Consider the following 14,285-nt stretch of genomic DNA (forward strand, 5'->3'; position numbering starts at 1 on the left):
CATAATAAGAATGTCTATATGAGAATGACTGACAAAGTCCCACATGCTGTTCTGTTTGGGTTTGTGTGTAAGAGTTAATCAGTGGGACTTCTTTACAGCAATGAGCTAACAAAACTATCATCAGAAATTAAAGCACATTTACAGCTCTGAGAGCTAAGGAAATCGTAGGGCTAAACTGCCACAGTGGTAAAGAATTTTTCAGGTGTTTGCCATAAGTTTATTATCTTTTCACAGTACTCCAAATCAAAGAGTATTTGATGCTTCCAGTGCTAAGCGGCAGAACCAGTATCACTGGTCTGAAAGCATTCTTCCCATGCATCTCTACTCAACTGTCTCTTTCTCCAGGGAGAAAGATCTGATGTGTTTTTTTGAAAGACTGAAGATTGATATTTGTAGTCAACCCAGCTAAGGCTTTTTTTTTTATGTAAAGCCAAACTTATTTAATCCTAAAAGTCAGTTACATGGAAAGAAGTCTTTCTGAAGGGATTTTGGAACCCAAAACCAGATTCTCATACCGAAAAACTCAGCAGTAGAGTGTCATCCAATAATTTGAGTGGGAGCAGGAATAGTTTACTGTCTTTGGTCTAAACACACATAGCAAAAATTTTCTGTATATTTATGGAATACTAAAATGTACATAATTTTCTGCTAATCCACAAACAGAGCAGCAAGGCTGTATTAGTGTCTCCTCTTTTCTTCAGTGTACAGCTATGAAGCAGACAGGTAAAAATACATGTCATCAGGTTGTCCAAATGCTAGTAAATACTTCATGGCTTCTGCAAATCTTCTTGGTAGTAGTATCCTAAGAAGTCATATGCTGTTGGACAGGTTGGATCAATGGGCTGAGATCAACTGTACGAGGTTCAACAAGGCCAAGTGCTGGGTTCTGCGCTTGGGTCACAACAACCCCAGGCAGTGCTACAGGATGAAACGTGGCTGGAAAGCTGCCCAGCAGAAAAGGACCTCAGGGGTGCTGGTCAACAGCTGCTGAACATGAGCCAGTATGTGCCCAGGTGGGCAAGAAGGCCAATGGCATCCTGGCCTGTATCATCAATAGTGTGGTCAGCAGGAGCAGGGCAGTAGTTGCCTCCCTGTGCTGGTGAGGCCACGCCTTGAGTTCTGTGCTCAGTTTTGGGCCCCTCACTGCAAGAAAGACACTGAGGTGCTGGAACATGTCCTGAGAACAGCAACAAAGCTGGTGAAGGGTCTGGAAGGTCCTATGAAGAGTGGCTGAGGGAGCTGAGATTGTTAGGCATGGAGAAAAGGAGGCTAAGGTGACAGTTTATCACTCTCTACAACTACCAGAAAGGAGGTTGTGTACTTCAGAAGTAGACAGAACCCTTTTTCAGCACAACATTTTTAATCACTTGCATACTAGGCTACATTTGCCATTTCTGTTGAAAGATGCTACAAAGTAATCTAATTAATCCCTAAAACAGCATAAGCACATTACATGTTCAAAGTCTGCAGCTAATCCAGCCACAAGTAACTCAGTGGATGGAACTTCCTCCTTTGCTTTGTGAGAGGAGAACCCAAAGCATAGCAGCATCACTGGTAAAAGGTTTCTCTTACAATGAACCTAAACTTATTTTCTGAGGGAAAAGTAGTGATTTTAGTTCTGCCCTCAATAACCCCTCTTCTTTTAGTATTTCCTATTCCTCTTACAGACATAAACCAGTGCTGGGAAGAACCTGCATTTGGAGCTTGTACCTAGAGATGGCTATAGTACTTTTTATCTTGGAGTCGTAAACAAAATAAAACAAAGAAAAACCACACAAAGAAAAGTGTTGTCCTCTTTTTGGATGGCTAAATAATCCAGGATCATCCCAGGCATGACTTATGTCTCTGGAAGACATTCAGGTTCTAAAGTATTCCACTTTAGAAGTCTCCACTGATGCAGCTACACCTTATTCTTGAGGATATATGGGAATCAATACAACCATAGACCTCTAACAGTGTACACACTGTACCAAGGAAAGCATTTGACAAGCTGTAGAAAACAACAGGGTGTCAACATGTAAGTCGAACTATTCAAACATTGTGATGAATTCCGACTAACAACAATACACAATTTCCTTGGTAATTATATCAAGCTAAATAGTGCAATTATTGAGAAGAAATAATGAACCATGTATTTTCAGCATTGTGAACATCAGTTCCTTGTAAAATGTAGAGTGAAGACAATTTAGAGTGTGATGGTTGGGAAGAGGCTTATTCCAGTAGGCTTTGAACAAGATTAATTTACCTGTGCCTTCACACCTAAACTTATTTCTGTTATTAGTCACAGGGCATGATAGGGATTCTTATAGGGCATGTTTTCTTCTACTGAGTTTGAGCAATTTTAAGTTTCCTCCTAGAGTAACTGGGGTGTAAGAGTTAAGAATTGAAGTGACCTATTCAAGCACATGTTAAAAAACTGCAATAAATTGGGGATTCATAAACTCATCTTCCAAATCATGGAAGCAGTACAGCCCTGCTCATAATGTTATTTTCCTCATGTTACAAGAAGTCTTTGGGAGTTCAGAACTGAGTCCTAGGACTATGGGACTTCAGTCTCCTCTTCAGCCAAGAACAAGGCAAAATAGTCCTCAGAATTAATACAAGGACTGCCTCACAGCCATCCTAAATGGCTAGGCCAAGTTCCCCTTCAGTAAAACGAGCTGATGTTGGATACACTAAGGCTTTAATACCCAGTAGCCTGCAGAGGAAAAATGCTACATAAGAGATTGTTACTTGTAGATACAAAAATGCTGCTAGCAAGGATTTTCTTGCTATTTTCTAAGTCCGTGAGAGACTTTTCTCTCTCACAGAAGAGGTAGCAGAGTTATGTAAACAACCAAACACCTGCAACCTTGAAAAGTCTTGTTTATGGTATAGTAGAAAAATATTTTGACAATGGATGTTTTAGGATTTTAGCCAATCACCCCAAGGGGTGGCTGATCCTTTGTGCAATTAGACTATGAAGAAAAAAGTCTATGAAAGAGTTTGTAAAATAATTAAATAAATCAATCTTGCTGCACAATTCCTGCCTGCTGGATCTTCTCTCCTCCTCCTCCCTATGGCTGCGGGACATGGTGATGTACCCTAGGGCCTAGGCCTGAGGTAATAGTTACTTATGAGAAGTTCCCTACCACGCAGACTGCTGATAGGTTCTACAAAATTACCACTGGGAAATGGTGGGAAACCCTAGGTAGAAACCCTGACAATCTGTAAACATAAATAAAAACAGCCCCAATTCTTCCTCTGGAAAGGAAAAATGGAGTGCCAAGCTTTTGAGCAGTATGTTAGGTGGTGTTCTCTCACACCAGTTCAGACAATGAGAGATGCTCTTTTCCTTTGGATTGTAATAGTGCTTAAAGCACTAGAATCCCCTTGAGATGTCAAGCAGAGGTGTTTGGAGACAGAATGGCAAATGCCTATTAATCCATGCTTTGACGTCAATTCTCCTACTAGGCAGCACTTGTAACTGCCTCAGACACACAATAGAGCTAAGTAACATATGAGCTATCTAGCTCTGAACCACTGCAGGGGGAACCCTTTGTTTAGGAGCTTTCAACATGTGAACTAGTTCTGTCTATCATCTGGAAAAGACAAGAGGGGATAGCACTGTGACTCAGGCATTTGGGGATGGATTTTTGGCAGGACTTCTTACTTGTTTTTACAGGCAAGTTTAATACTAGCCATGAAGTGCACAAGCAGAAAGAGAGGGTGCTGTTTTTGCAAATTTCCTTTTGAAAGTTCAGGATTACAGCAATGAAAGGCTGCTGCAGACAAGTTTGAATCCCCTTTTTCAACATCGTGAATGACTGGAATAAACTCTACTGTGATTCAGAAGCCAATGCTTTAAGCTGTTTATCAGAGGCTGCGTTACAGCAAGAAAGTGGCTGGGAAGGGTATTTGCTCTGTTTTCGTAAAAGATTGGATTAGAAGAGAAACAGATCTTGTTCCAAAAGTTAACTTACTTTAATATTGATGATATTAATATCTGGGGCCCCCAACAAAAGAAGGACCTGTTGAAGCAAGTCCAGAGGATGGCCATGGAGCTGAGGGCTGGAGCTTGTCTCCTGTGAAGACAGGCTGAAAGAGTTGGGGCTGTTCAGCCTGGAGAAGAGAAGGCTCCAGGGAAACCTTATAGCACCTTTTTCCAGTACCTAAAGGGTACCTACAAGAAAGCCAGAGAAGGACTTTTTATAAGAGTGCGTAGCGATAGGACAAGGAGTTCAAAATGAAACAAGGTATTTTTAAATTAGATATTAGGAAGAAATTCTTTACTGTGAGGGTGGTGAGACACTGGAACAGGTTTCTCAGAGAAGCTGTGGATTCCCCATCCCTGGAAGTGTTCAAGGCCAAGTTGGATGGAGCCCTTGGCAACCTGGTCTAGTGGAAGGTGTCCCTGCCCATGGTGAGGGGGTTGGAACTAGATGATATTTGAGGACCCTCCCAACCCAAACAATTCTATGATCCTATACTATGATAATTGATGCAGGATGACTGCTTTTTGCTATTGATTAATTCTGCTTACCTCATTTGTAAGCTGGCATTCTTTCTGCCTTATCTTTGCACCATGATAAGATAACGTATATCCCACTATCCCAAAAGTTTAATTGTTTTCTTTGTTAGAGAAGTTCGAGCACTACCTTCCAAAATGGGGGGGGTTGGGGGTGTGGTGTGTATTTTGTTTTTTTTTTAAACCAACAGTTAATATTCATAGACCAGGGCAGGTCAGATTGCTGTGGAATCACTATTTAAAGGGATATATAGTCATACATTTGAATATGTTTTCCAAATTATTGCTTACTGTATTACCTGAAGTATTTACATTTAAATTTTGGGCTTATTGTTAGAAAATCAACTGAAAAATGACTGCATAGCTATTAACCATCATGTCTGAGCTTCATGGTCCACTAATTCTCAGGAGCATAACAATCATGAATACCTGTGAAATGAAAGTTAACTGCAGATCAAGTCTAATAGGATGGAAAGTTAATTAAAATAAGCTAAAAAATCTTATCATATTAGGCTTTCCTCTGCTATGAAGTAAGACGTTATATGGTTAGATTTTAATAGGAAAGTCTATTACTTTCTCATAGACTCTAATTTCCTTTATCTGTATGAGCCACAAAATTTTCTCATGCAGAATTATTTTTCTGATGAATTAATTATTTCTTCCATATTCTTATTCTAATTGATGGTCTTAAGCACAATCAAAAAAGAGATGGAGCTGGAAATATATTAATAGAACAAACACTTTATTTGGGCAATTCTGCTACTGGCAAACTTGCAGCTTTGAACTTAGTGAATAAAACAAAAAGGTGTTCGAATTCTAACCTTATTGCCCTGTGATTTACTGCCTTATTAGGGTATTAATGAACAGCACTGTTTTGAAGTTAGAAGAAACTTTTCACCTTCAAAAGAGTCATTATAATCACTTGAGCCTATCTAGGTCCTTTCTTGCCTTCTGCAAAGGACATTAAATGAGAACAGACACACGGACCAACATTAGACTGAAGAAGAACTGGCAGATTTGCCTGTTATTTCCAGTGCCTAAACAATTCTCACTAGTCTTTAATGGTAAATTTAAGTGTTTAATGCAAAGTGCCTTCTTTTCACAACCTTCCACAGCACTGAATTATTCATCAAAATGGAAGCATGCCAGAAGCCAAATTATAAGTTGCCATTGCTGTCTTATGGCTCCATCACAATTCCTTATTATTGTCCTATTTCTTTGTCTGGTAATTTAGTAGTGGCAACCTCAGCTGAAAAATACTGAGAAAGGGAAGCAAGTGGCAATTCAAACATAACTACGAAGAGGAGAATTCAGCACAGGAGCACTAAGCTTTGAGATAAGATGACAGTTTTATGTGCTCTGTCTTCATAGGTAGGGAGGCATAACATGGAGTTAACTGGAAAAACCACTTCATTTCTGCTCTCTCCTCAGCTTCACCTTAGAAAAATACATTCCACTTCAAAAACTCTACCATGGTGTTTCCTGCTATTATGTCTCAGTGGATATTTTCCAACTTGAAAAATATGTACTTCCAACTCTAAAGACATTCTTCATACCAACTTGCTGCCAACCCAAGTTAGGGATCTGAGAGATGAGTTCAGGTCTCCTACATTACCACTTATAAGGAAAAACTGTAGGTTAACATATGCACTCGGCAACCTTGTAGCTACCCTACTGCCTTCAGTGATCTTAGAGAAATATGACTGACTGAACTTTTAAATTGAACATAGATAAATGACTCCACATGAGAAGTGAGGAACAGATTGGAAACCATTCCCTAACCTGGCACTGCATGGACTCTACAGGGACCATCAGGATACAAAACTATTAAAAGTCAGTGGACTGCCCTCTAAAACCAAACACACAGATCAGTGAAGTGGAGGAAAAACTTTCTGTTTGCCCATCTATGGCACTCAGGTATAGCTATGGGTGAAAATATTCCTTTTGCTTAAACAAATACAGTTTTTCATAATGAAAAAACAAATTTATTTAGAAACATTTCCTCCCCTTTATTGATGCAATTCTTCTTTTAAACTCAGCAGTAATTTAGCCTCCTTCCACCTCTGCAACTGCTGCATGCCCTACAAATAATTTTCTCCCTGCATTGCTCCATGTTTCTCTAAACTAAAGCTTGTTAGTGAGTCACCTAAGGAAGCATCCTTTTAACCTCTCTGATTATGATATTTATGAAAAGCAGAAAATAGCATTCATCACTCTTACTAAAGGTCTGAAAAGCTTCTTTATAATACCTGCAAAACGCATTTCAAATCTGAGCTAAACGATGCCACTGAAGTAGTAACAGTGCATTTCTGGTCAAACACCTTACCTGACATATAGGGCTGGGTGCTCTCTTAGATAAGACCAAGAAGATCCATAACACTATCAAGTGCAGAAATAAAAATGGAAGTTGCAATGGATTACTTTAAAGACAGAAAAAAGCAAAAGGAGGGTTTATCTCTGCTCCCTTCAAGAATATTAACGTGCAGAATACAGACACACCAGCTGGGGTCAAAAAAGTAAGTGAAAGTCAGAAGCCACCTGATCTCAGAAAACCAACAGGCATTTCTTATGTATTCAAACCGTGTGGAATAAAATAGAGCATTGTAATGAAATACAGTAAAAAATGTAGATGATACGCACCTTACAAAAACAAGCTGTTGTATTTGACAGCTGAGCTTTGAAATGCTCCAGCTAAAGTCTCTCCTCTCTGTTAAATCATCTGGACTTTTTTTCCAGTCTGTGTTTAAGGTCCAGCTAACTCTATATAGTGATTTTTTCCCACATATTACTATACAAATTTAGCCCTAATACCATAAACTGCTAAATACTTTCTACTTTCATTAATCCCAAGTCACTCAACATCTCATCAGGCTGTCAGTTTTTCCAGCCTTGTGGTTAATGCAATTAGCAAATATGCATGCACATGCATACATACAGGAATCTACACTTTTTTTTTTTTTTTTTTACTATGAAAGTATTTAATTTGCATCCAAATTCTAAATGGCTATGGAGATCCAAGTGCTGACTGCTTCCTTTTCCAAAATAAAAATCAATATCCCATTCACAAATGCTGTGGACAACAGCTTTGGAAGAGAGTTATAAAACAAGTGAGGAATGCAGTGGAAAAGTTCTGCTTCTGATAATTTAAGCCTATTACCAAACGTAGTATCCCAGGAGTTCCATGTACATACAATTTATTTTTTATATATATATGCTATGAATTACCTAATTCACCCTTTCTCATCTAATGTTCAGCTCTGGCCAACAATCCTACTTTTGAAACTTAAGAGCATGATTTGCTCTTCACCTGCAGCAGTTTTACACTGATAATGCTTATATGCATTATTGCTAACTTACATTAGCAGTAAATAAGAGGTACAGCATGTGCATCATTTCTTACACTGGAATCAGAGAGACCTAAAATATGACATGCAGTCCATCTCCTGCGGACCAGTACAGGATACTACCAGCACTCTGTTTCCACATCTAAGATATTTGCTAGAACTATCTGAAATCTGTAATAATATTATGTAACCGAAAAATACTTACAGGTTTTTATATATACACATTCACATCCATATATATTTACTATATATTACATATGTATAAATATGTTTATACACCCATATATATATAGATATATTTTCTTTACTTTCTATTTCCAGCACCTTTCTCAGTGCTTCAGTCAGAGATGTAAAGCTCAAATTTATTGGATTTTATAAAAGGAAACTGCATTTGCCATCCCTTAATCCTTTCTTGCAAAGAATCTCCTTCCTCCGCAGCAGTTCCCTATGCTTATTAAGCTTTCCAACTATATTCAGAACTCAGGCGCTGTATAAGCAGAGGCATCACTGTAATGGAGCAGAGAGATAAGAGTGTCTCTCTACACGGCTTTGTCAGTACTACCCCTGAAATGATGTGTACAGTTCTATGCATTTCATTACCAGAATAGAACAGCACAAGACAATACAAAAGAGAAAACCAATAAAGAACTGCTGTTCAACAAGAACAACAACGATTGCTCTAAGCTGATGTCTAAAATCTTTAATTTCACTGTAGATAACTTCATCATCTTGGTTTGCATTTGGTGAAATCTCCCTTGAATTAGAAAATTGATGTAACGTGACACACTGCAGTAAAAGCTGTTATTACTCTAGCATGGCTTGATCCCCAGAAAAATGACCTCCTCGTGTGTGTATCTGTCTGAAGATTTAAGAAAACTGTAGGATCAAAATACAACTTTTGTTTAGAAGTGGAGGAGAAATTAACTAAGGCTGGAAACTGAAAGAAGAATTAAGACTCCAAGGTCTTATTTCAAATTCTGCTATTCAGACAAACCTTAAGGGCCTGGTCTACAAAAGGATTAACTATCTCTTGTCAGTGTATAAATCTAAAATTTAGATCTTAGAAGCAAATGCTCAGCTACTCTAATATCCACAAAGCTCCCTTTAGCTGCTAGAAAAATTATGGCAATATAGCTATAAAATGTTGTTGGGGCTATTGGACACTCACATATGCAGCCATCCCCAGGATATAACTACTACAATTAATTTTAAATAAGCATGTTGAATGTGCAGCTGGCATCAGAGATTAAATGCCAATAAACTACAATAAACAATATTGCTTTTATAGGGATTTTAAGGCAAAAGCAATAGGTATCAATAACAATTGATATTCTGAAGATTGTCAAAAAGCTGGGCCTTCACAAAAAGTCTGCTTTTACAGTAGTCCAAATGGCTTTGACCTGACTTGCTGCTTAGACTCCTAGTTAATTAGCTTTAATGAAATGTAAGCAAATTTGGTATGGAAAAAGAAACAAAATTGTTCAAGTTCCTCAGGATACTTTAAACATTTCATGTGAATGCAGTGTTCTTACACGAGGCACGCCAAGCCTGGCAGGTCTTAAGAGTTTCTTAAACTATCTGAATTGGCAGCTTGTGTTTGGACACTCGCCACCTGTGAGACAGGCCAACAGAAAACTTGCAGCTTGTCATCAGGAAGGAAAGGTCATCTGAGAGGCAAAGGAAAAAAAACTCACAAGGAGAATAAAAAAAATCTACTATTTATGAGATACAGATGACTGGAATTATTTTTTCCTATACTATCACGTCTTTGTGTTTGCTGTAGAGAGGACTACCAGAACACTCATTCTTCAGCAGAGAACTGTGTGAATACCTTTTCAGAGGAAGAAAGATAGGAAAAAACTACTGTACCAGGTTTCCCTGCTCTTCTTGCATGGAGGAAGAATTACTAACAGAGTGAGTTAGACACACAAGTGGCTGTTTTCATCTTTCAACTATCCCGTTATTTGAATAGAGGTGCTGCAGGCACAACATCTGCAGTTTGTTTTACCATCTGTTTCTAAAAATATCATCTTAGGGAAGGAGACTTTTTTTTCATGTCTCTCAAAAGCTTTTTGTTTGCTTTTTCTTTCCAAGGGAAAAGTGATGGATTTGGAAAACAGCATATGTGGGAAAGATCACTGAGCTTCAGGGGTGGACTTCACCATCGCTATTCAAAATACAATGAAAAGCTGTGAACAACTGAAAATTTTGAAATATACTGGCTCAACTTCTTTGATAAATATAATCAAAGGTTTTAGTCTTCTAACATAATTCATACAGAGCTAGTAACAGATTTTTGCTATGGAGGAAAGCATGGTTGAATGTTCTAGAGAACCTAATGGGGGAGAAAAGAAATTGAAAAACTGAAAAGAATTATAAGAAGCCCCCAAGTTATTTACAGGTGAAGTTTAGTAGTCATATTTTGAGAAATGAAAAAAAGAAGACAAATGAAGTGGGGAGGCAAAAGAAGTTCCCATAAAATACTTCAAAACTTAAGTTTACTTTGTTTTGTAATTAGAGATTTTGTTAGAATGCAAATGTTATCTTTTTTAAAAGCATCAATTTCAAAATGAAAATGCACTCAAACCCAGCATTTTAGGGGTCAAGGCACCATTTCTTGTTTTGGATATGACACAGACAGCTCAGAAGAAACTAGATGGAGTCCCTTCAGCATTTTGACAGCACCAAATCTTCATTTTTTTATTAAAAAAGAAATAAGGCATGAATATCTTCAAGTACTTTTCAGTCTCTGGATTCTTTTTGGGCTTATCCAGCATGTTTAAGTATGTGAAGTAAAGGATGTGAGAGACTGAAATGTTAAAGGTTAAAGACCCAAACAATTGGCCATTTGCAAAAGCAGCAGGTGCTTTGCTGAGGCCAGGTTTGCAACCCCGCACTGAAGGGGAGGAGGAGATTTTTGGGCGTGTGGTGGTGAAATTTCTGATCTGTGTTAGAACAGCCCCAGTGCTAAGGAGGGGCCTTCCACCAGTGGACTGCATGTGATCCATGGTGTTCCAGGGACTGCTACCCATCCCAAAATGGGAATGAGGGCAGGTCGGGTAGGATGGCCAGTTTACTGAACAAAAGAGTATTTTATTTTATTTCAGATACATACATACTCCTACTGCACTGACTTTCTCTCCAGCTGTCAAACCTTTTTAATCTTCTCCACAGGTCTCTGAGAGTCCCCAGTACCCTGGCAGAGGTAAATGATTCAGAACCTCACCAAAGACATCTCCCTGCTGTGAGTTCAGATGCACGACAGGGTTCCTCAGTTTCAGATCTCAAACCTGAGTCACACTTGCCCTCACTCACAAAACACCTCCCTCCAAATGCTGGGATGTACTAGCAGCTTTCTGAGTTATACAAAACCCAAAGACTTGAACCGCCATAAGAGGAGCATGAGAAAGAGGATAAAGCAAGATTCCATTTATTTGTTCCACATTTGCTTATAAAGCTCCTAAACAAGTTTATTCTACTATTTCAGTTCCCCAAAATGCTTCTTTTAGCTAGAACATAAACATGGCATCAACAGATGTATAAATATACATACATGTACAGAGAGTGTGTGTGCATGTTTTGCCATATATTTATTATCCCTGTCTTAGCACTAAAAAAATTAGCATACAGGAGAAGCATGGATTATCTTTAGGCACTCCACAGTAGACTTGCAGACTGAATGGAGAGAGGTCAGAAGAAGAGATTAAAATTATATTTTGATACATTAGAAAATAACCTGAACTATTTGCAGGACTATTTTTGCTCTTTTCATAGGTCAAATACAAAATTTATGAACTCCCCAAGATTTCAGCATTGCAATCAGTAGTTGCTAAAACCAATATCTAAAATCAGTCATACTGGTTTTTTGTACTAGAGAAAAAAACTGAATTATTGACATCTATTAAAAATAAAAATCGCTCAAAATTGCTAAAATTGCTTTGCATTTCTGCTGTCCCTCAAAGACAGAGCAACCTTTCCCCCTTTTTGATGCCTCTGACATTTACTGTTCTGACACTGAGGTGGAGTGAAACTAGAGGAGATAAAATTGGGGACATTTTCTTGTTGCTCTAAAAGAAGCTGATTTTGAGATTTTGTAACTTTGTAAAATAATTGTAGTTCCTCTTGAATGTCAAAAGGGGAGCTGATGATCCTTATAACACCACCCCACGGGACCAAAAAACTTTAGTTTTTTTGAGACTCAGCAGAAGCAGAAAAAGAGACTCCTTGGTGGTGGCTCTTTTGTAAGGTTTTAATAATGTATTTGTTAGTGAAAAGAAAAAGCAGAACAAAATGGGTCCTCAAGTTAGTAGACATCTGAGATTTCAAATCAAGACAGTCTAATTTTTGTTGTTTTTTTGCTTCTATATCTCATTTCCAAACTGGTATGGTCTTTGGCTCCTGCTCCTGACACAGCATATAAGCTAAGTAGTATTAAAGAAATATTACACTTCACATCCCCTAGGAATTGGGATACCCCACTTCTAACACTTGGGATAAAACACTGATTTCTAGAAATTGCAAATAAAAAATTGGAACTGAAACAGAAAGGCAGAACGAAGGCAAAGTAATAACCCTTTTGACATATAATTATAAACTTTGGCTTCTCATGATCTACTTGGATTGAAAATACAATAGGTTTTCCTTCTCTACTGAGGTATTATTCCAGGTGTTATTCATGTGAACATCAACCAGTACCTTTGAGCTTCTAGTACATAAGGCACCCTTTGGTCTAGGCATGATGACCAAAAGAAATTTATAAGAAAAACCTTTAGAAGCAAAAGCCTATCTCTGTCCCTAGTATCTGTAAATGCTCAACATGATTTCTCTCTAACAGACATTACTTATCTTTCAGAAATCAGATACTTATTTCTTGTTTAAAGGTAACTAATCAGTTGCTATAGACATATAAGGTTCTAATAAACAGACATCTGCTTTTGATGCAGAATGTCTTTCTGAGTCATGTGCTAGCTCTTCTCTTCCACTGAATGTGTCATTGGCTATTTTTATTTTCTTTCCCATATATTTTATGAAGCTGAAAATCAAAGCTAGCAGGGACAAAAAGCAAGTCGCAGCAGGTTGAAAATATCATATCTTAGTATTTTAGACATGTGTCAGCTTGATAACATAGGCAGCACACTAGAGGGATTGCCAGAAGGTGACAATGCACATGGCTTTGAGTTTAGAGAGCACGCTTTAAAAAAAGACTGGAAGGCAGCAAGGACAAGGTAGCCAGACCGTGGGTCTGATTCTGATCTTCTCCTGATCTTAAAAGCAAAATCAGGGAAACTTATACCAGCTAAGTCAGGCTGGAGAAACTGTTAAGTTTTAAAAGGAAAATTCTAGGAGGATGCAAGTCCAATTGTAAGATCGGTATATTCTGTCCGCTCATGACATTAATTTAGGTAGCCTGAGCATGGTTGATTCTAATGCATGTTCTAATTCTAGAGGGAAAAGTGATATTTACTGAAAATAATGTCACAACAATGATCACTGACATTAAAATACTTGACTTTTGTATCCCACACTTTATTCTCTCTGCATTAGCAGATTAGGAATTGTACCTACTTTATAAAAATATGTGATAATATTACTTCTCACAGCAAGTGACGATAGCATATAGTACTAAAACCTTAACAATACCACAGTTTATTTGCACAGTTCTGGTGGGTAGTAGTACAGAACCATTTTTGAGTGTTGAACAGCAATTTGCACCTGAATATCAAAGTCCATTAAAACAGTAATTAATTCTCCTTTCCGTTCATATTTACCTCGTTTAGCTAGAAGTATTTCATTTACCCTGCCTTACAGATAGGCAAAATACACATACACAGAAGGAATCAACAGTAGAACTGGGAGTGTCACACCAGAGTTCAGGCTTTTTAATCTCGGCTTAAACTACTGAACTCTCAGCTCTTCCCCTTGTTCAGTGACAAATGTCACAAAAGCTGAAGCCAGCAGCCTGCCCCGAGACAGAAAGCAAAAATAAGAACTGTTTCTAGTGCCAGATATCCATATATAGCCTTACTGGGATATAACAGAGCACAATGGGACCTTTCACAGCATCTCCTGCACTTGAGTGAGCCTCTTGCCCCTGCAGAAGAAGGCTGGTCACAGGCACAGCAGAGGCAAACAGAAGTCACCACTTAGCAGGACACAGCAGCTTTATCACAGCCTGGAGGTTACTGATGCCTGGACATTTGATCATCACATTACTCCAGTCTGAAGGTTACCCTGAACTTCATGATGCAGGGGACTAAAACTTCGGTTGTTCTTCTCCAATAACCTGCCACTTGTTCTAAAAAATGGGTTTCTTTTGTTGTTAGCCTCAGAACAGGACTGTTCTGGTCTCTCTGCCAGAGGGCAGTATTACACAAAACAATGAGCTTGTTGATTACAATATAATCTTATAAGCAGTTGCTTTACTTAAGCAATTG

At 38.3% G+C, this 14,285-nt stretch overlaps 1 protein-coding gene across 41 annotated transcripts in view; it reads right to left on the reverse strand.

Annotated features, from left to right (window-relative positions):
• NRXN3 (neurexin 3) overlaps positions 1-14,285 on the reverse strand; it is a 982,026-nt gene that overhangs the window by 15,887 nt on the left and 951,854 nt on the right. Inside the window, exon 24 of one of the 41 annotated variants that reach the window (XM_039553064.1) lies at positions 4,124-4,162. The exons of the other annotated variants lie outside the window; for them this stretch is intronic. Within the exon in view, the coding sequence (XP_039408998.1) occupies positions 4,152-4,162 (11 nt within the window). The 3' untranslated portion in view covers positions 4,124-4,151. Of the gene's footprint in view, positions 1-4,123; positions 4,163-14,285 lie in introns of those variants that run through there. 41 annotated transcript variants of the gene reach the window in all.

The sequence above is a fragment of the Corvus cornix genome, chromosome 5 (assembly GCF_000738735.6).
Source record: "Corvus cornix cornix isolate S_Up_H32 chromosome 5, ASM73873v5, whole genome shotgun sequence".
Lineage (NCBI taxonomy): Eukaryota > Metazoa > Chordata > Aves > Passeriformes > Corvidae > Corvus > Corvus cornix.